The 22,080-nt window shown below is 45.9% G+C and overlaps 2 protein-coding genes across 9 annotated transcripts in view; both read left to right on the plus strand.

Annotated features, from left to right (window-relative positions):
* Positions 1 to 14,360, plus strand: part of LOC148382591 (retinoic acid receptor alpha) — a 69,114-nt gene extending 54,754 nt beyond the window's left edge. For 4 of the 5 annotated variants that reach the window (XM_088360071.1, XM_088360070.1, XM_088360073.1 and 1 more), the window contains 7 exons: positions 4,367 to 4,515; positions 8,000 to 8,141; positions 11,130 to 11,290; positions 11,365 to 11,541; positions 11,651 to 11,855; positions 11,933 to 12,091; positions 12,179 to 14,360. In XM_088360071.1, the coding sequence (XP_088216197.1) occupies positions 4,367 to 4,515; positions 8,000 to 8,141; positions 11,130 to 11,290; positions 11,365 to 11,541; positions 11,651 to 11,855; positions 11,933 to 12,091; positions 12,179 to 12,375 (1,190 nt within the window). In that variant the 3' untranslated portion in view covers positions 12,376 to 14,360. Of the gene's footprint in view, positions 1 to 2,263; positions 2,283 to 4,366; positions 4,516 to 7,999; positions 8,142 to 11,129; positions 11,291 to 11,364; positions 11,542 to 11,650; positions 11,856 to 11,932; positions 12,092 to 12,178 lie in introns of those variants that run through there. The other variant, XM_088360074.1, reaches the window with a different exon arrangement.
* Positions 14,361 to 15,029: 669 nt separating this feature from the next.
* On the plus strand, positions 15,030 to 22,061 carry mki67 (marker of proliferation Ki-67). 4 transcript variants are annotated; one of them, XM_088359416.1, is made up of 15 exons: positions 15,032 to 15,212; positions 15,502 to 15,604; positions 15,801 to 15,882; positions 16,031 to 16,146; positions 16,426 to 16,571; positions 16,845 to 17,057; positions 17,136 to 17,362; positions 17,445 to 18,021; positions 18,142 to 18,272; positions 18,340 to 18,517; positions 18,586 to 18,729; positions 18,810 to 19,585; positions 19,671 to 19,794; positions 19,873 to 20,199; positions 20,290 to 22,061. In XM_088359416.1, exons 2-15 carry the CDS (start codon positions 15,516 to 15,518, stop codon positions 21,801 to 21,803), a joined length of 4,644 nt encoding a protein of 1,547 aa, XP_088215542.1. In that variant the 5' UTR covers positions 15,032 to 15,212; positions 15,502 to 15,515; the 3' UTR covers positions 21,804 to 22,061. The 4 variants fall into 4 exon arrangements, with proteins under 4 accessions (XP_088215541.1, XP_088215540.1, XP_088215542.1 ...); XM_088359415.1 differs by having other exon boundaries at positions 15,030 to 15,212; positions 16,426 to 17,057; positions 19,876 to 20,199; XM_088359414.1 differs by having other exon boundaries at positions 15,031 to 15,212; positions 16,426 to 17,057.
* Positions 22,062 to 22,080: the final 19 nt, after the last annotated feature.

Below are 22,080 nucleotides of genomic sequence, written 5' to 3' on the forward strand. Positions count from 1 at the left end.
ACAAGTAAAGGTCATGTTCTATACAGAGATGATCTTGATTTTTTTTATTCTAGCGCCGCCCCTGGTGCAGCTATAATATTCTACAATTAAGGCAATTTAACCGAGAGGCTTTAATGTTTCATTTTTTAAGATTCAAAACATTGTGAAAAGGCAGCGGGATTTGCGTTATAATCCAGCGACGAACCTGAGTTTGATTTACCAACGGCCGATTTATTCACTTGCCGAGAGTTGACAAAGGGAGGTTACGCCTTCTGCCAGCCGAGCGTGTGTGCGTGTCAGAGAGCAAACAAGTCGGCGTGCACAGCTTTGTTTGGGGAGGGGAGGAGGGGGGGGGAGACTTTCTTTTTGAAATATTTGCTAGCGTCCATTTGCAGGAATGTGAAGGAAGTCTTCTAGCTTGACAGGTTTGTGTACCCATATTGTATAGCTTACAAAAATACAGTCATGTGTGTGTGTCCACATGGTGTGCCCACCGCTTCATCAGCTCCGGCCAAGTGTCCTCAGCCGCCCGGGGGCAAATGCCAACTGGCATCGACTCTCTGTCACTCAGCACACTCGAAACAGCTGCCGGTTAGAGTTGCACCATGTTCCTCGCGTTGTTGCCAGGGAACTTACTGCACCCCCCCCCCCCACCAACAACACACAACCGACCGGCTGGTGTTTATAATTCATTTCTTGCATTTGCGTCCAACATGCTCAGCGCTTTATTGTCTTTAAAAATTTACTCACAAGGCAGCAGCAGCGATTGTTGCACAACATTGAGTCCTTGCAGACCTCACCTTTGCCATCTGCTCCACTTGGTGCCCCCTCCCCCAGTTCATCCACACATGTTCTTGGTTGCGGCCCCCATTTGCCGGGGCGGTGCTGATAGCTATGTTGTTATTTCAGAGCTCTGGAAGTTATCTGGGAGCCCTTCGGAGCATGCCGATGTTGATTTGCAAGATTTCATACCTACAGCATGCAAACAGAATATTTATTGCACATCTTCGCCATATTTTAAGCACACGTGTCCTGGCTAAACGACCCCCCCACCCTCCTCTCCTGCTTCAGGCCCAACACAAACATCTCCACTTCCTGGGATGGCGGTAACAGGCTAGAAAAACTCCTTAGCCCAGAACGCCCTGCCCTTCGGCCTCTGCTCGGACCCTCATCTATCACTCACACATGTGCTTTTCCATGCTCATAGTGGGAGGCATTAATCATTTGGAACCAATCTGCCGCACTATCCATCAAAATTTAGGTGTCGGGGCTTGCGTGGTCTTCAAACATACTGCGCGGGGGCCTTTAACAAGTCGAGCTGTCACATCCATTTGTGCTCCTGCTGCAATATGCGCAAAGTGCAGCGCTTGCAAAACAAACTGTCATTTCTTTGAAACGTCAAACATGATGTGTCATTTGCCACGGGAAAAAAAAGTCAGAATAATTGGCTGCCGTGATATGACCACTCTATCAGTAAACTGAAATCAAAATTAATATAACATTCATCGATGACAATTTTTTTATTCTCAGGGCATTGAATGCTGCTATTGTTGACGTCACTATCCTGAGAAGGTAGACTGCAAGATAAACATGTAGCGGCTTAGGTGGAGCACGAAAATGGTGGGGGAGGTCTTTGTTAATCTTCCTAACTCGCCTTCACGGAAACCCAAATGTGCATATTTGTTGATTCATCTTGATTGACCCAAAAAAAATATTTTCAAACACAGTCAATGAATGACTAATGGCCTTCGCTGCTCACTTGTTGCACTTTCATCACGTATAAAAGCAAAAAAATGTCCGCCAATTGTTTGATGCATGAGCCCACGACTGGCTGCCTTTCATTGGACTCTTTTGCACCCCTGAGGCTTTTTCATTGGCTGTCCCACTTCATTATTTTGAGTCGACTTACAAGCCTTTGGCGTGGGGGTCTGTCTAGGATCTCTTCTATCGTGCACTCGCTGCATTGCAAGACAAATGGACCTCTTTATATTCTTCTACGTATCCCACACTTGTGTGTGTGTGTGTGTTCACATAACCTAATACAAGACAAGTGGACGACCCCAGTTCAAGACCCCTCAAGTCTCTCGTCCAGAGTCCCGCCAGCCCAGCAGCCAGCCTGCTTAACGTAGTTAGCCGGCCCCTAATGACGGTGAAATGTCATCAATATGGCGGACAGCTGGACCCGGTCACCAGTGGGGATGAAAGCTAATCAAATCTCCACGGGCTAACCCAAAGCTGAACCTCCAGAACTGCTCGGCAGCACAGGACCGAGACAGACATCAGTCTGGGGATTTCTTCTATGTGTGTGTGTGTGTGTTTTGATTCCTTTTGAAGTGCTTGACGCTCGCCAGACTACTCCAACGACGGAACGACTGCACGCGCCGCTTCATCATCGGGATGTCTGGCGCATGTTTGTCCGTTTGCGCGGAGTTATGCCGTAATTGTTTTAGGAGGATGTGGCTGAGTGCAAACCCTACAACCCCAACCCCACCACCCCCTTAAGTGCGCTTGTGGCTAGTCGAGTGAATCTTAAAACCGCCATTACAAACCGCTCACACATGAACGTAATTAAATAATTGCTTCGAATGCAGCACATTCCATTAAGCTAGCATGCTAGCTGCGCGGTAGAGAGTGAAAGACCGTATCTACCGGTTTTTTGACTCATGTTCAAGTCCGCCTGTGTACATTTGAAGCGTTTTTAGCATGTTGCAAGAACCCGGAAAGCTGATTTCCGGGCGACGTGAGTCACTTCCCCCGTTGTATGATTGTGCGGCTCGGACAATAATAGGCAGTGTTGATTGAGAGACTGGATGGTGTTGAATAATAGCCGGTGGAGAGCTGCAGGCTGGGCGAGAAGCTTCTGCAGCCACAGGCCTGCCATTGTTTTGCTTCATGTCTCGGCCTGACGGGACTCCAGAAGCCAGCCATTGTATTTAATTACAGTTGCCAGCCCCCCCTCCCCTTCACAGACTCATGTCCTCGTGTCCCAGATTTCCATGGATGCTCTCATTAAGACTGTGCGAGAGACAGGAAGAGAGAGAGTCCACTGATAAGGAAAATCCCATGCATGTGTCGATGAAGATGTCATTTTGATGTGAGGCGGGGGTGGGGGGTGGGGGGGTCACAGCGTATGTTTGTCTGTATGTTTCTAATCAAGGCAGCTTTTAATGTGCATGAAGAGGCCCGCTCTTGCTGGAATAAAGCCGCGCTTTAATTAGTCCACTTCAAAAACTGTGAATGGCCGCTTGCTAATGAGAGAATATGCCACGTTATGTAAGACATGCTCTATTTGGGGTTTAATTTGTTTGACATGGGTGTAGTGGCCGCGCGGCCCGGCGGCGTGACGGGCGCCGTGGGCTCCGGATGACACCCACAGAGGTGCAATGAAAGGCAAAGGACGGACACTTCCTGCCTGCGGTCTCCAAATTAGGGCTGAATTATTTTAAAAAATATATTTCTCATTGTTTGATGCTGAGCAGGCAAGATGTTTTTCTTCTAGGAAAACCGCAAATAGATCTGGGCAGTGTTTATTTTAGTAGCGGCGAACATAATCTCGCGTCCGCGCACCATCTGCCTCGCCGACACGGAGGTTGGCAAGCTGGGCTGAAACGTTGGTGCAGATCTGACAGGAAGGTGGTCTCGCGTGTCTATCCCATCCGACGTCGTATTGAGCGTGACGTCATTCCAAGGCATCATATTGGCATGTGAATAAAAGTGGAAGACAACATGGCCTAGTTGCATTCGTGCACTGAGCTCTAGCGGGGATTATGGCATTATTTGCTCTACCACAGTGTGTGGCTTCTTTCATATTTGACATCCGTGTTCCGCCGTGCACAAAATCTGTCAACACTCGCGCCGGATATTGAGGTCAAAGTCCAATACATATTACATGAAGACAACAGCTAAGCATATATGTTTTATTCTTATGACTTGTAGGCTCTATTCAAGTTTTCCCGTTCTAGATGTGGAGGTGGGGGATGCAATTAGACTCGCTTGCAGTTTCTTTTCCCCCCCTTCATCCGACGAGTTGCTAAGCATCCCTACTTAAAGGCTTGATTATATAAGAATAAATAAAAGAGCAACTGCAGGCCGTGTATCAGAGGGAAGCACTTTGTTTGAACCCTGCCAGCAATGCAGTTCCTCGCATCAAGACATCATTTTAGCTCCAAGGGGGGAGAAAAAAACTGCAAAGGGTGGGCTCGCTATTTCTTTGATGATCCGGGGGTGTGTTGGTGCGTGCCGCATTTCAAAACGAACATTCAAGCAGTGTGTGCGTGTTCAAGGTGCCGCTCCGTGAATGTCACCGTTTATCGATTAAGCGCTTTTTGGCTTAGCCCCCCCCCAGTCCCCCCCTCGCCTCATCTTGTTGCTTTTTCTCTCCCCGCAGCGATAGAGACGCAGAGTACCAGCTCGGAGGAGATAGTGCCAAGCCCACCCTCGCCTCCCCCGCCGCCCCGCGTCTACAAGCCCTGCTTTGTGTGCCAGGACAAGTCCTCAGGGTACCACTATGGTGTCAGCGCCTGCGAAGGCTGCAAGGTGAGATTCAGGGCCCTTTTCTCGCAATCTGCTTCGCCAGCAATTTTATTTGACTGACTCATAACCGTCATTTGAAGTCTTGACGGGCGGGGGGGGGGTGTCATACAATACTTGGAAGTGCAATTTTTTTCTTGTGTGATAAGATCCTAAATTAATCTGTGTTGTTAGAGGAAGTTACAGAGTCTTCAAGTATATAATGCAAACAGATGGAATTTTCAAAAATGAGATAAAATCCTTATCTTATCATCATATACAGTACGTGTGTACATTTGCACGCAATCAAGTCGATTTTTTTTTTTTTGCTGATGTGTGCGGATCAGTGTTCTCACTTGCTGTGTTATCACTTGCTGTCAAAGGTACAGTGGTGCAAAAGTCTTAGATGACATGTTTTCGCTCTTGGTAAGATTTTTAGAGATTTTAAATGGCAAGAAGAAAAAAAAAATAGCCTTTGGCATTCTGGTTTTTCGTTATTTGTGTTCACTCATATGTAATGTAAGTACCAGGTGTTTTGGCTTTGGGAACAACCTCCACCCCGAGTCTATAAAGCTACCAAATAAAAAGACACAATAAAATAAAACTTTCACAAAAAAGACACTTAGATGGCACGGACGATGGGATTGTGGTGGACAGACACGCAGAAAGGAAGGAAGAAAGGAAATGGGGATGGTTTGAAGGGTTGCAAATCAGTTAGTTGGGGTCGAGGGGCCGCAGTTGAACCCGATGACATCACGGAAGGATGTACCATATGGTGTGAGGGGGGGGGAGGCATTTAAATGAGTTTAAACTAATATTAAACTCTTGCCTGAGTTTCCTCACAATTTGACATTTGCCTTTGTAGTTGAAAACAAAGCTATTTTTAACGGGTGGCGACATTCATACGCCACTGGCATAAATAGATAAACAATCGTACATTATTTATCGTAATAAATAATTGAATAAATACTTTTTCAGACCAATTAAGTCAAACTGGATCATCCCCCGGGTGGTTAGGAATCAGTGCGCTAAACAAAAACTGAATTGCCTCCTTAAATAAATACAATTTTCGTCCCGCTACATAGCGCCCCCTGTTTGCTAGCCGTCCGCCTACATGGTGCACATCCGCAGTGCTAATTTGAAAAATTCAGGATGCCTCCTCCGTATCTCTGACTACAGAGGAGATGACTTGGCAAAGCGTATTCAATAATTCAACGCGAGGCGAGAACGTATATGCTTGTCTCATTTGAGACTGGGGTAAGTTGAGGGTTAGCCGCGTCGACTTTGCTGCAGCGTGCCAAACTACAAAGGCATTTCCTGCGGGCTGCAGCGAATACGGGAGTGAGATGCTGATGGAGGAGGGAGGGAAGGGAGGGTTGAGCTCTCTTACTTGGAGACAGCTGGCTTGTTTGTTGTTCAACTCCCTCTGCCAGCACACACTCGACGGCATTGCACCTTTAGATATTAAGACTTGAACATTAAATATGCATGCTTACACCGTCACAGTTATGGTTTTGTCTCGGGGGCATGACGGCGAGCAGGAGAACTCGCTTCCTCGTGTCCGCCGGCAGAGCAGCAAATCAACTCTTTCCACAAGCACTTGGCATGACACTTTTGATTTATTGATTGGTTTTGTAAGTCATAAAAAAAAAACTTCAGCTGTTTTATGTCAACAAAGCTGGTTTATGTCTACCTCTAATCTCGAAATTATAATGATGCAATCAGTAGTGGGGCGATTTATTCCCGTTTACAATAATGAGGGCACGACCATAAAGGTTGTTGTCTTTTTGTTTCAACAAAAGTGTTAATTTGCAATAAAATTAAAAATCTTTTTTTTTCCCTCACTCTCTTTCACTCTTAATTCCCTCCCCTATCATAAATCAAGTAAACGACTCATATTTCTCGTGTTTCTCAAGTCGTCTGACTACTTCTTGGCCTCCAAATCCGTCATCCATTTTTAGCATTCTTAAAGCGTGACTTTTCCGCCGTGGCTGCGAGAACGCTGACTGACACCCCGGAGCATAAAAACGCACATGTGAAAAACGCAGTAGGTGGCTGGGAAGCACTCTTAATCTGGCAACAATGCGAAAGTCACGTAAGAGAGGATTCCTTCGTGAACTCGCCAACCCCTTCCACGCTCCCCCTCTCCTCCCACACACACACACGCCAGGCGAAGGCTCGTAAACGCACATCAGGTACCGAGGTCGTGAAAGTCGTTTTTGAACCGTTGGCAAGCCCCGCCCCCTTCGCCGTCCCTTTCCTCGCGGCGTTCATCTGCTCTAAAACTGCAGGGTGGCTGACAGGCCCGTCGAGGGCTCTTGTCGCCGGCTGGATTAAGCGCGGATACAAAAAGAGGCTTATGGGCCGCAGGAAGCAATGACTCCTGAAAGAAAAGGAGGGGGGAGGGGGCGGGGACAATTAACTGGCTCACGAGTGGGGGCGGTCCTGTCAGAGGGCACCTGAGCCTGGTGTTGTCGAGAGGGACTAGGTCAATCCCCTACTGACAACGAGGTCAGGGTCAGGGCACCGTTGGATCAAATAGGTCAAAATACACACACACACATTTTTCTCAGCCCGTGCAAGTTACTCCATCTAGTGGACTGATGTTTATTCATTCCGACCGCTCGCCACGCTCCGAAACATGAATCGCTCCGCCGGGATTCACGCCATCCGTTAAAAGCAAGTTGCGGGTTTAGGTCCAGCGGCCATCTGTTGGCAAGTGACGCTAATCCCGTAGCGTGATGGGGGGGCTGGCTGGAAACTGCCCCACCCAACCACCAGTCGCCCCTCCAAAGACTAGCGTCCCGTTGCGTGTGATCAATAGCGACATTGAACTGTTTTGCATGTGTGCAGCGGCGTGTTTGCATCACTACTGAGGGCTCACTCACTTGTGGCTGATCTGCATTAACCTCTTTTTATCTTTTTGACACCGCAATAATGCAGCCACTGAGGTGAACATTGATTTTATTGGGGGCTCGTAGCACTGATGAGCGGCTTACAACCCCACGCCGTGTGCAAAAAGGCTTTCCTTTGAATTACAAAACTGATCAACGTCTCGGCTGTCATCTTTTTTTTTTTTATCGAACCAAGCTGGATGATCTCATTGAATTGTTTAACGAATCACTTGTTTATATCCTGTCCCCTTCTAAAGGAGAAATACAGGAAATGGAACTTTTTTTTTTCTCCCTCTGTTCCGCACAATCACAATGTTGACGTGACCTTGAGCCTTTGGATTATTTTACATGACATCATTGCATCGAGACAAGGACATTCGGTTTTCATCATTGTAGGCTTTATTGGTATAATATGATTATGATGTTAAAATGTAAAAAAAAAAAAAAAATGTTCATCGCCTTTTAACTGCAGCTGCCATATCCGCTCTACTTGGCCTATTTACTGGAATATTTATAAATGTCACCCGGGACTTTTTTGTCGGCTCGTGTTGAAAAGGGGAAAACAATAGTGCTAATCCTTTTTTTCATTCATCTCTTTTTTCCCCTCACCACACAAGGGCTTCTTCCGGAGAAGCATCCAGAAGAACATGGTGTACACTTGTCATCGCGAGAAGAACTGCATCATCAACAAAGTCACCCGAAATCGCTGCCAGTACTGTCGGCTTCAGAAGTGCCTGGAAGTCGGAATGTCCAAGGAGTGTGAGTACACGATGACCCGCTGACACATCTGGCTCGCAGGGGGAGAAGGATTTGTCGTTGACATGGGTTTGCGTTCATTGGCTGACACCCACGTCACTCACCAGCCCCACCCATACACTTAATAATCATATTTAAAATAATACCTTTCAAGGTCAAATGAAGTTTACTAGCATTTTAAGTTCACCCTGAAATTTATCCCAACATCCCATAATGCTCCGGTTGGAGTGAACGCGCCTCGCCGAGAATATTCAGCGTAAACGTGATGCAGTCTGGCAGTCACCGTCAGGGTGACGCCAGGCTTGGCAAGCCGCTGATGAATATGTTCTCACCTGCCGAGAGCGGATGAGCAGGCGTGTAATGGGGGGTGGGGGTTGTGTGACAACACACACATCCACATCTCGACCCGATGAAATAATTGTCTGAGGTGTGATCAACAGAGAGCTGATGACATTTTATACATGACCCCAATGTGTGTGCACCACCCATTTGTACTGATTAACACACTTCAATTCTAATCAGCTTACGACTCAGGGGTGTCAAAGATTGTTTTTTTGGAGGACCATTATTACTGTCGATTAATTATAATTCATGCATATATAGGCTACACAACAAAATGATGACTTACTAGTTTTGAAATCAATAAGAACTTTTTAAATTTTTAAAAATGGTATGTATTTTTTTGCAACATCTGTATTTTTAAAACGGGAAGACAATTTGCAATAATTGCATAATTTGTCTTTGCGGGCCAAATATGATCACACTGTGAGCCAAATTTGGCTTGCAGGCCAGAATTTGACACCACTCCCTTACATGGTCATTTTCCCGTCTTCCCTGTGCTATTTAGCTCGTTTCTCTGTCACATTGTGGGCGAGGGCACTCCCCATGCCACCGCTCTGTGGCTTACAGTAAAAGAAGTTATCCTCTGAGCTACTTACCTTTGAATGGGGCCATTAATCATGGTTAGAGGGAGCTCAGCAGCCAGCTTGCTCTCAAATGGAGCTAGAGAGCCACCTAGTGGTGGATATTTCTATCAATGGCTCAAATTGAGATCTGAAATAGAAACAAGATTGCTTGCTTGATTTCTCCTGCCTTTTTGTGTTCGCCTTTTTTTTTTTTTGGGTCACTTATTGTAAATTGTGCAGATTGCTTATCCCGTGTCCTCAGCAGTGACTTTGGCAAGTGAATTTGGGGTGGTGAGGAAGGAGAGGCATGCCATCTGGGCACAGTAGGGAGTCTCGATCTGTCTCCGCCTGTCACGCACACATTAACGCACTTCACGTTGCACGCACAAATAAAAAGGTGTCTATGAATAAAGATATCGCTTCAAACGGCTCAAGGCGGCACAGGCTCGATGACAATGCCCCCCTATCCTCCTCGAGCACAGAAGGTGAAGCTCCTGCGAGAGCCAGGGGACGTCTGGGTGACCTTGTGTCCGACGGCAGACAGCTCCAGACGACAGCGCCAGGCCTGCGGCCAGGTGGCCGTGCCAAAGAGAACAGAATTGGAGGAGGGGGTGTAAAATAAATTTAAAAAAATCACTATTATGGGATTGGTATGACTGCCTTTCATCATTGACGTTAAAGAAAAATCATTATTATTAATTCTTTTCACAAAATGGCATTTTTCAGCCTACTGAATGCGTGAGAAGAAACCTCGCGAGCTTTGGAGGATAAAGAGAGGGAAAGTGTCATTATTGTCGGCGCACTGCGGGAACGCTGACATTTTTATCTTTTCATTGAATTTAATCTGCGTGATGGACGAGCTGCCAGCGCTTTAATTTTCCCCTCACTCGAATTATCCCCGTCTGCACACCTCTCACTGTCACACACACACGAGCGCTAACAGGAATTGTCTATTAACTAAAGGCTCAGGCAAGATTCGCATCAGAACAAATGATGGAATGACGTGTGTTAGCGCATTCCGTCCTCGGCTGCTACTGTAAATCATTTCCGCCACAAAAAGTCCTTATGCATAAAGTTTCTCGATTAGCATTGTTAATTTCATACGATGTATCGCTCGCACTGGCAAAAACAATGGGAAACAATAGGCCATATTTCTTTCATTCCCGCCTTCCTCCTCAAGTTATTGCACGTGGCAATTCAGCGTGACAGATTGCCAGTCAGTCCTAATAGTTCTTTAATGACTTCATTAAATTGTGTTGTGCGGCTTATGATGGCGCCGCCAATTTGTCAACGTGGGTAATGTCCGTGCGCACTAAGGGCTGCCCCACTTTAATTTGGGAATTAATTGGACATTGAGGCTGCTGACCCAAATTTGGTTTGCTTTTCTCCATTTTTATGTAACAGGGGAGCAGGGATGATCTTTAAAAACCGAATTACAATAAGATACACAATAAGAGTCGTACCCGTCTTCGTGTTCTTCCTGGCGGGCTGATGAACGAGTCGCGGCACAGAGGAGCGCTTTCCTCCGTGGCCCCGGGCCAGGCCCTTCTGTCACTGATCTCCCATCGGCCCCAATGTTCTGCCCCTTAACAATCAAGGTTAGGATTAAAACGAGCAAATCTGATCCAAGGTTAGCTTCCTGGAGGGCAGAAGAGACAAACCTGATTCACTCAAATGATTCTATCTTGAATATACTGTAAGTCTGTTACCATTGGCACCCGCCGTCACATTAAGAGCGAGGCGCTGGAAGGCTTTAGCCGCTCTCGCCTCCAAAAGCCAACCCTTGGAAAACCATTAGAGGCGGGATATTTGTCATATCATGTTATTAGATTAGCCGGCACCCACTAATGAAAGCTGCGGTGATTTGTCAGCCTTATGGATAGCTTCATCCCCCAGCACTATTTATCAAGCAGCACCCAAACCACCCACGCACAGGCTAAGCTTCACCACGTTCTGGACGCCTTGGGGTAGGGGGGGGGGGTAATGGGATTCCAATGCTAAACACCCTATCTCGTGTTTTTGGGCCTCTAGGGTGCACGCCGCTTCCCCCCCCTCCTCATGATTTCTCCCTGTTTTTTTTCTGAAGCTGTTAGAAACGACCGGAACAAGAAGAAGAAGGACGAAAAGAAGCAGGAATGTACGGAAAGCTACGTGCTGAGTCCCGACACGGAGCAGATGATCGACAGGGTGCGCAAGGCCCACAAGGAAACGTTCCCTTCCCTCTGCCAGCTCGGCAAATACACTACGGTCGGTCACGTGACGCCGGTGATGTCGTAATAAGTGCGAGCGTGGAATTAATTGTTGTATTAATGTCCGGATAGAACAACAGCTCAGAGCGACGCGTGTCCTTGGACGTGGACCTCTGGGACAAGTTCAGCGAGCTGTCCACCAAATGCATCATCAAGACGGTGGAATTCGCCAAGCAGCTTCCCGGCTTCACCACGCTCACCATCGCCGATCAGATCACCCTGCTCAAAGCCGCCTGTCTGGACATCCTGGTGAGGACGACAGCCTGCTACTGGATGATGAGCGCACGTTTGAAATATTCATGAACCTCAATGTCAGGCTGTCCTACTTTGAACCTCATTCAAAGCTCTGTCCCCACAGATACTCCGGATCTGTACGCGCTACACGCCAGAGCAAGACACCATGACCTTCTCAGACGGACTCACGCTAAACCGAACCCAGATGCACAACGCCGGCTTCGGACCGCTCACCGACCTGGTCTTCGCCTTCGCCAACCAGCTGATCCCTCTGGAGATGGACGATGCTGAGACCGGGCTACTCAGCGCCATCTGCCTGCTGTGTGGTGGTACGCGACATTCATCCCAAGTCATCGCAGATCTGGTGGCCTTCTGGAGACATGACCAATTTGTTTTCTCTGGACAGATCGTCAGGATCTGGAACAAGCAGAGAAGGTGGACGTCCTGCAGGAACCTCTCCTGGAGGCACTGAAGATCTATGTGAGGAAGAGGAGGCCACACAAACCGCACATGTTCCCCAAGATGCTGATGAAGATAACCGATTTGAGGAGCATCAGCGCTAAAGGTGCGTACCCAACATGAGGGATACCTCAATCCTTCTTTTAATTTAATTTAATTTTAATTTAATTTTATTTTATTTTATTTTCAATAGGTGCTGAGCGTGTCATCACGCTAAAGATGGAGATCCCGGGCTCCATGCCTCCCCTCATCCAGGAGATGCTGGAGAACTCCGAGGGCCTGGAGAGCGGCGCCTCGGGGGGCCGTCCCTGCGCCACTCCGCCGGGCAGCTGCAGCCCCAGTTTGTCCCCGAGCTCCGCCCAAAGCAGTCCAGCCACACAATCGCCGTAGTAACGGCCCACGTTGGGGTTTTTGTTTTTGTTTGTTTTCACACACGCCGGTCAGTCAGAGAAGGTGTGAAGGAGAAGTTCTTGACTGATGCCAGATGGAGACCTTCCCCCTGGTCTGCTTTTCCTCGTGTGAGGGGAGGTACGGCCGGGGGATCGCCGCGCCGCCTCCCAGAGACAACACCGTAAACTCTGCTGATGACCCCCACATCCCCCTCCCATCCTCCCGCTGCTCCTCCATCTTTCTCCAGAAGGCTGTTGGAAAGTCGCCTGAAGCAGCACAGGAAGTGAGAGCAGCCAGGATGGGATGTGACAGACTTTTGGACAGATTTGACCAACACAAGACACTTTTTTTTTTTTTTTTCGTTGTTGTTGTCGTTGCTGTTGAAGATGCAGACTACAAGCTCGGGACTTGTCAAAAGACCCTCCTCCTCTTCTGCCTCCTTCTTCCACCTCAGAGACTCTGGGTCTTTTCTCTTTTCCCAGCTTCAAAAAATAAAAAAAATAAAACAGATTTCGTACACAGATATATATAAATATATAGAAAAGTTCAGGAATTATCGTGATTGAATGGGAGGCCGTAACGAGGGTGTGTTTTCTGAGATTACAGATTGTTGTACTCCCCTCACTGTTTTATCCATCATGAGAGGAAAAAAATAGTTTGATCACACGTGTACATTATTCTAATTAACAAAAAAAAAAAGCAAAAGAGAATGACATTTCCTTCCAGTCCTCAGATGACGACACACACATACACACATGCAAACACGCACACACTAATATGCACAGAAAACAAGTTGCAATGAGCATCTCTTCCTATTCTTCCAGGTTCTTTCTTATTTTATTGCCTCCAGGAACATGGAAACAAATGATTGTATGAACTCGGTTGTATGATATGGTCACAGGTCCTTTCAAGAAATCCAATTAATGAAGATTCATTATTAAGGTTAAGTAGCCTTTTGAGTTTGTGTATATAAGCTGTATTAATTTCTTTAAAACTATGAAGAGTTTTAGGCTTCACATGATTTGTTTTTTAAAGAATACCTTTTATGTGTTTTGTTCATGGGTTTGTGATTCAAGAAAAAAATACATTTTGAGCACACTTTACTGAAGGAATTTCTTTCATGTTGTGTCCGACTAAATACTGGACAGACCCTTAACACCCCCACCCCACACACACACACACTCCACATCACTGGCTGTCCACCTTTGCGTGTGTATTCATAACAGTAGCACTCCAGCATTTTTTGGGCCATGTAGCAGAAACAAATGTGGTGGTTTCTTTTGCTCTTGAAAAAAAAAAACATGGATGCCACTTGTAGCTTTTCAGGCTCAGGTTTGCAGCTTCAGAGTTCAAATGTGAAGAGTGGTGGACTGTACACACTGTATTGAAAAAACAAGGGAGTCTCACTTATTGCTGATTTGCATCAGTGGTGCAAGGGTAGGGAACTTTTTTCTGATGCAGTGGTGCCTTGAGAGGGTTTATTTTCTAGAATTGGCTGGTTAAAATGTTCCCACAGGGCATAGGTTCCCTACCCCTGCTATAGTGGGTGTCCAAAGACTCCATTAAAGTCCCGATACCTGATTTGTAGAATGACTTTTTAACCAACCCTGCACCCTGTGATCACTTTACGCCAAAACGCCTTCACTTCCATCATGATTAGATTATCATTACTGTACACACACACGCACGCCAACGTCTCAGGAAGGAATCATTTTGTATGCTTGGCCTGTCCTTTGTATATGTTCTGTACTGCACTCCCCTCCATCACATACAGACTCTGCTACTGAGCCCTGATATTTTCCTTCAGTCACACATAAAAAAAACTGAAAGCGACCCAGCGACATCCATATGGTCCAAGCTGCTTCCCTCGACATGCAGGACTGCCCGAAAGAGCGTGCAACTTGACTCTGTGGCTTATCTGGATTACGACAGAAATATGGAATATGTTGCATTTTTTTGTCAAGATTATCAAGCGATTTGGGGGGGGGAAGAAGAAAGAAAATTTTAAAAAATATAAAAAAATATAAATAAAATAAAACCAACATTTAATAATAATACAATGTGTGTGTGGTCAGTGTGTGTCAGAAATGTGTATTTTTTCTCTTTCAACAACTCCTTCAATGCTTTTTTCCCCCTTCCAACCCCATTCACGATTAAAACTACAAATCATTTGGCTAAATTGTGTTTACATTCATGCATTCATTCAGTCAATGGTAAAATTGCTCTCTAGATGAGATCAGTTTTATCTTTGTTTATACCTGTAATCTTGTCGTAACAATCTAAATATTGTGCATAAATGCGTCACGTCCTTTATGCGTCACGTTTTAAAAAAAAAACCTGCTATCTGACAGGCCCCGCCTACCAGATATTGTGGCGTTTTGACCAATCAGAGTCCTTCGCGCGGAATTTCAAATGTTTTAAAATGATAGCGCTATAAGACAAGGGTTATCCCTCCGCGAAATTTGTAAACAATATAGTTCTGTTCTTCAAAGAACGATAGAATTGTAGAAAGACTACCTAAAATGATTTTAAATTAATTTTTTAAAAACAATCATTCTCTAAATCATCTTGATACATACGTCGACGTGTTATATTGATGTTAAGATTGCTTTTTGTACAGACAAGCGGAGGGATACTACAGCTTCGCTCAGAAAAAAAGAAAACCGGTGCATGCCTCGTAGTAAGTAGTTTTGCGTTAGCTACGCGTGGTTAACCTGTTTTGGCTTTAATCTCTTATTGTAATGATATTAGTATTTTACTAACCATTTATTTACGCAACAACCCCGTGTGTACGTGTATGGATTTTCCGAGGTCGACGTGTAATTAAAAGAATCCAGGTAAGCCTACTTTTTATTATTTATTAAATATACCATGGCTGACGAAGTTTCACTTATTGTCTTTCTGCTAATATTTTATAAATCATTTTTGATTTAAATTGCCTGTTGAAGATTCTGTGCGAAATGTAGAGCGATGTTTCGAGTTGAAGCAAATAATTCCTAACACGTACTGTAATGTACACGAGGTTATAATTCGATCGATGATTGTTCATTTGTTGGTGTTTTCTTGTTTCCCCCGATTAGCGCAGGTTTTGTTTAACGATTACAAATATCTTTCTCTCGGTTAAAGGTAACGTTGCCAGAATGCCACTGCATGGAAAGATAGTCGTGGTTAAGCGGACTGGAGGAGATGGCACTGAATTTCCTCTTACTGCATCGTGCTTGTTTGGAAGGTGAGCTCAAATGCACAATTTGATTATTCATTGTACTGTACCATTCATTTTATGTTATTTCTAAACATAATTTCAGTATCATTCAAAATAATCGTGATTTTTTTTCATAATTGACTCAAGTTTCCAACTTTATAAATATTGTCAAGTCCTTTATGTAGTTTGACTTATTTTTATCAACGCGTCCATTTTGCAACAGGAAAGCTGACTGTGACATTCGTATTCAGCTTCCCCAAGTTTCTAAGGAACACTGCAGAATTGATTTGAATGAAAATAAAGAGGTAACACAAGTGACACTGAACGTGCATGCCTGGGCTATTGCTGTTGTTGCATTTGAAATTATTTTCAATACATCTTATTTTATTCCTCATTGAATTGGGGTCCTAATGCTAAAAATAAGCATTTTAATTTTTCCTTTCTTTCTCCTAGGTTATTTTAACCAATCTGAGCTCAGTGAACCCGACCCGTATCAATGGGGAGGTGCTACAAAAGTCTGAGCGTTTAAAGGGTGGAGATGTCATAACCATTGTTGATCGTTCTTTCAGGTGCGTTATACAAAATGGTGGCATAAATATTTTAACTCCTTATCATTCTTTTGTTTTTGTGCCTGCATCTGTTTAAGTACTCGCTGAGCCTGCGGCTATGATTGTACCTTAAAATGTTGGCCATTATTTAAATCTCCAGGAACTCACTTTTTAAACAGTGTATCTTGTGATTTGGCAAGTAGCCACAAGGTGGCGCCAATACCTTGGCAAACTACATTACAAAGCAGCAAAGTCCAAATGGATAACGGATGGTCTATACTGAATGGATTTTAATTTCAGGTTTGAATACCCTCCGCCTCCCACACCGAAGAAATTTGCCAAAGGGAGCAAACCCGGAACCCCCAACCCCCATCTAAAAGATGGAACCAACCGCGGCATCCAGCGGTCACTGGAGCAGGCTAAGGGGGAGGACCCCAAGGGAGATGGTAAAGTGCAGCAAAGCAAGACGGCGTCTCCTTTTAGTGATCTCTATCAAATGATCAGAAAATCTCTGGACGTTAAGACCCCTCAGAAATCTTCTGCCACCTTCCTCCAGACCCCGAGAAAAAGCAATGTTTCCACAAATCAAAACACATCAACGGCCGAAGTCTCTAATGGCGAAGTCACAGCAGAGACTAAGAGTACAATTGTCACCCCGATGTCTGACAAAAAGTGTAAGAGTTGCCCTCGGGTTCTTGTCTCTGATGTGGTGACTCCAGGTACAGAAAATCTCAAGTGTGAAGTGAGCTCACTCCAGACGGGTCAGAATGTCAATACTCAGAAGTTGAGCAGCAGTGACGCTGTTCAGCAAATTTGTACTCCAACACCCAAGTCGCCTATGAGACGTAGGAGTAAGGAGGTCACACCAACCCAGGATGACAAAGTGATGCCGAGTCCACGAAATAAAAATTCACCAAGAACTACTGAAAAAGGTAAACGTTATATTATTGACAATTTATCCCCGCTCCCGATCAAACTGATATTCATTCAATTTGTTTTTATTCTTCAAGGAGTCTCAAGAAAACGCAAAAGCGAAGAGCTTTTGCTCAATCTTCCGGCATCACGGATGAAAAAGAAACGCGTTTCTTTCGGAAGCTACCTTGTTCCCGAGTTGTTTGACAAAAAATTGCCCCCGGATACTCCCTTGCGTAAAGGCGAGAATCCAAGAAGAAGCTTCTGTCTTACTCAAGCCAAACAATCGCTGCTGAGACGAGCGTCAGTCATCGGCCTGCCAAATGTGAGACTCTTGTGGTTGAACCTTAAAATGTGCATGGTGCGATTCTTTTTATTTTTTGACAATCCAATTTGTTTTTTTGCAGGATCCTGAAAGTCGTGCAAAGAAGAGCCCTCGATCTCCTAAAACACCTGTCAAAAACTCTCCAAAGGGAAAATCCCCATCCTCCAACGAGCCATCTGCTTTAAAGAAGACTCCAAAACCCAGGACACCTTCTCCTCGTAAGTCGCCAAATTCGGCCCAGGCTTCTTCAAAAGATAAATCTCCCTCTGTGAAGTCACCAAAACCCAACACACCGACCTCCGGCAATAAATTGGAAACGCCTTTGCCCAAGGGCTCAACTAACAAGGAAACACCCACCAGTGTGAAAAGGATGTCCCCCAGGCCTACCCCTCAGGAAAATGTCAACCAAAAAACACCCCAGGGCTCCCAAAAGAAGATTCCATCCTTGAAAGGACGGTTTTCTGTGTCTCGCATCAAAACCCCGTCACCGATTGCCAAAGACGCCGCCGCCGCCAGTGATCCGGTGCAGTCTGTCACGGCGACGCCCAAAATCCCTTTGAGAAGGAAGAGCATGAAGAGAAAGTCATGCAAGACTCCCTTGACGAACAGTGCCATTAAATTCTTAAGGAGAAGCGGCATTTCCCGAGCATCGCTGAAAGGTATCGCTAACTTGCATTAAGAACAAAAACATGATGATGATGTCATCAAAACAACTTGCTGTTTTATTTACATCATACTGTTTTTTTTTCCTCGTCAAATCTTTTCCACATTTTTTTCAGCTACGATGTCTTGGGCTGACACGGTCAAGTTCGGCCGAGCCAAAGTTCAAGCGCCTGTGCCTGTTAGAAATGCAGTCACAAGTACTGTCCCGACAAAAAGGATTGCGAAGAAGACGGCGGCCACAGCACAGGTAAATTTACTGTCCAAGCAAAGCATGGTTATCTTTTCATGCGCTGACCTTAGTCTGACTTTCGAAGACTCCGCTGAGAAAGCAGCCGGGCCACGCGAGCACCGGACATGCCGACTCGCCTGCTACCATTGTTGTGGGCCGAGCGTTCACGCAGAAAGTTCCGCACCCAGTTGCCGCTGCACCAAAACTCATCTTCAACACGGCAATCTCAAGAGAAAAACTGAATATGGATGAGGATTTGTCAGGTAATTACATTCTTACGCCTGGTCTTGTTTTCTTGGGCCTCCATTTTATATCCCATGTTTTGTTTTAGGAATCTCGGAAATGTTTAAAACGCCTTCAAAAGAGAGCAAGAGAAGATCGGAAGTCAACCGCAGCAGCTCCGTGACGGCTCCGTTGATACTTGATGAACAACCTGGATTTGATCCTTCTGTGTTGAACACTCCCGAGGAGCCAGGTATGGTGTCCACTTTGACCGAATGTGAACTCGGAACAAGTGGGAGGAGAAAAGAAAATCACGACTCGACCCATTTTCAGGTGAGATGGCCGTGTCGCCGCTCTCTCTCGGATCGAAGGTAAAAGTGGGCCGATACAACAAAGAGGCGGTGAAACGCCTCCTTAATGGCAGTCAAGACTCCAGCTTCATCAGTGGTGCCTCATCTATGGAGATGATGACCGATTTCGCCAAACAGCCAAGCACCGAAATGAAGACGAGTGCCGTAACGACCCCGAAGCAGAAGTTGCAGCTCCCAGAGTGTCTCACAGGTGTGAAGAGACTCCTGAAGACCCCAAAACAGAAGGCTGAACCTCTGGAGGATCTGAGAGGGAACCTCCTGAAAACACCAAAGCAGAAGAAAGCTGAGCAACAAGAATGCCTCACTGGAGTCAGAAGAATTTTCACCACTCCAAAACAGAGTGAAGCCAATGACCTACAAGAGAAAGTCCTCAAAACTGAAGTTGCCGATGCTTCCTTCACTGGGGTGGTAAACCTTCTGGAGACACCGACAAAAGCCTTGCAGGAGCTACCAACAACAGCTGAAGAAATTCAAGAGCCGTCAACTCTTAAAGTGACCAGCTCCCCTGCGGAATGCCTCTTAGCTAGCAAGAGAATCATGAAAACACCGAAGCAAAAACACGCTCCCATTGAAGGCCCCCTCGGAATCGACAGGCTCATGAAGACTCCCAAAGTGCGAAGTGAACCGGTGGATGAGCACTTTGGCATCAAGCGGCTCATGAGGTCACCCAGACTGCGGGGTATTGATCCCGTGGAGGACTTTGAGGGGCTTCAAGAGCTCATGGAGGAACCTGCTGAGGTGAAGGATGGAATGAGGGACAGAATTTATAGTGATATCTGGCTGCATGCATTGCTAATTTCTCAATTTTATGCATCTCTTACAGTTTAGAGAACAGCTTGTGAGTCATGAGATGGACGTAGCAGAAGGTACGGTACTTTCTGTCCAAGCACAGGACAACAGTTTAGCAGGTGTGAACCATAGCGCTTGTCAAACGGACATCATTAAAGGTACGGCACGTCATAATCATAAAATTGACTCGCACAAATTAAAGATGTCTAATATTTTCCACCCCCATCTTGTTTCAGCAGAGACAACTGAGATTTTAGCAGCTGTTCCAACCGTTAGTTGTGAGTCTTCTGAAGTTTCCGGAGTGACGGAAATGGACACGGCCTCCATGGATTCAACCAAACCCAAGAAACCCGTCCGTGGCAGAAGAACCAAAGCGGCAGAACCGGTAATAGTGGAACCATCTCAGGAACCCGTTGTCTCTGCTCCTGTCAGAGGAAGAAGGGGGAGAAAGGTAGAGCCAACTGAACCACCCGCTGAAGAACCGAAAGCTGCCCCCAAGCCTAAAAGAGGAAGATATGCTAAAAAAGTTGAAGCTGCCGCCGAAGCTTTGCCAGAGCCCAAAGGTGAGCCTACGTTGCATTATCATTCAAGACCTAACATGTTTTTTTTCCTTAAGTTAAATTACGCCGACGTTTCTCATTTGCATTCACCAGGTTTAGATATCAAGGAACTTAGTGATGACCACCAGGAGCAGATGGCAACTGAACACCATGAAACGGAAGCCATAAATTCCACCGAGAGTTTGCAACAAGTGGAGACTGCAGCAGAGGAAGACGTCCCTGTTGTTCAAAAGAAGTCTGTTCGGGGGAGAAGAAGCAAACCGGTGGAGGAAGAGGTCCTCTCTGCTCCAATCAGGGCCGTAAGAAAGACGAGAATTCAAGCAACCGCCCCGACCGCGGGGAGGCAAACTACCAGAAGTCGGAAGACCAAGGCAGAAACTTGTGACGCTCCGCCTGAAATAGTGCCAGAGAAAGATGCGGTGACCGAAACTTCAGAAACTAACACCAGCCAAGAGGATTCCAAGACTCCCGCAGAGAACTCGATCGTGAAGCCTAGCCGGGGCAGGAAAACGAAGCAAGAGCCCGTTGATCTAACCGAGCCAGGAGAAACACTTGACATGGAACAAGCTCCGCTACCAGCACCCACGAACAAAAAAGGAAGAGGCAGGAAAGTCATCGCTGAGACGGTTGAGCCAGAGGAACTCAAAGTCACCTCTGAGGAAACAGATACTCAGTCCAAGCCTCTTGCCAGAGGAACCAGAGGACGGAACGCCAAGCGTGAAAAAGAGCTCGAGCAGACTTCCATGGTAGCACAGCCTGGAACCCCGCAGCTTCCAAAAACTTTGAGGAGAGGCAGAAAGGTTGAGAAAAATGTTGATGGAGAAAATCTTAACCCAGTTGAAGCAGAAGCACCACAGGCTTCTGAACCAGAGCAGATAAGTCAACCTGCTTCTGCAAAAACAAAACGAGCCGTGCGAAAACCAAAGCAAGCGGCACTTGAGCCTCCTCCCGCAGAGAACCAAGATGACCCACCCAAAAAATCCCACAGAAGCAGCAGAGCAAAACCTGCCGAAGATGCTCCCATCTCAGAGGTGCCAGAAGATAAAACGGAAGATGAACACAAGCAAGAAAGGGGGAGAAGAATCAAAACCAGTTTGAAAGATGACGTGAAACAAGCCGTTCCGGTTAAGAGAGTGCGACGAGGGCTGGCCTCTGCCTGCGAGGAGGCCCAAAAAGCTCCAGAGTCAGCTCCAGCTCCAGTAGAACCAGTCAAAAGGGGGAGACGGCCAGTTGCTAAATCCTCAACAGAAATGGCTCAAATCGACAAAAAAGAGTCAAGTGCCACCAGCCATTCAAACGCCACTGTGCAAGAACCACAAAAAACAGTGAAATGGAACATGGAGGTCCAAGTCCAAGAGATCCCTAAAAGAGCCACGAGAGTGGTCAGAGGCAAGAGGTCAAACCCTCGTGTGCACACCGAGACGCAAAGCCAGTCTGAAAGTGCAGATAAAACTGAAGATGACCTCCCAGAAAAAGCAGTGGAGCCTCAGCCTGCCAAGAGAGCTAGGCGAGGGGCAAAGGTCGCAAATGAGTCCACCAGCAAGGTCAACACTGATGAGACGGAGGCTCAGCCGAAAAATAGAAGAGGAAGATCAGCTAAGAAATGAGTAAAAGCAGTAGAAATGAGCGCCTCTGTTTAGAGCAATTTTTCAGAATGAGTTCTTATTTTTTTAATCTTAAGTGTTTTAGTTGGCACTATTATGTCTTATGTTGAATTTTTATCAGGAAAAGTTAAGCATTGTGTTATGTTGTTGTTTTTAACATCAGGGAATTTAATTAAATTACGTTTCAAACGTATTTCTGTCATGACATGATTTTGAGCTGTGTTATAATTGTGGCAGAAAATAAAATTGCGTTTTTGTGTATTTTTTTTCTGATTTACAA

This window comes from Syngnathus floridae, chromosome 18, assembly GCF_059516105.1.
Source record: "Syngnathus floridae isolate MCC-2025c chromosome 18, RoL_Sflo_1.0, whole genome shotgun sequence".
Classification (NCBI taxonomy): domain Eukaryota; kingdom Metazoa; phylum Chordata; class Actinopteri; order Syngnathiformes; family Syngnathidae; genus Syngnathus; species Syngnathus floridae.

Bases quoted from the DNA above. Each gene is read 5' to 3' on its own strand.
- mki67 (XM_088359414.1), top strand. From the start codon at position 15,516: ATGCCACTGCATGGAAAGATAGTCGTGGTTAAGCGGACTGGAGGAGAT. The intron at 17,058-17,135 runs GTAAACGTTATA...TTATTCTTCAAG, and splicing joins ACCAAGAACTACTGAAAAAG to GAGTCTCAAGAAAACGCAAA. The intron at 18,022-18,141 runs GTATCGCTAACT...CATTTTTTTCAG, and splicing joins TTCCCGAGCATCGCTGAAAG to CTACGATGTCTTGGGCTGAC.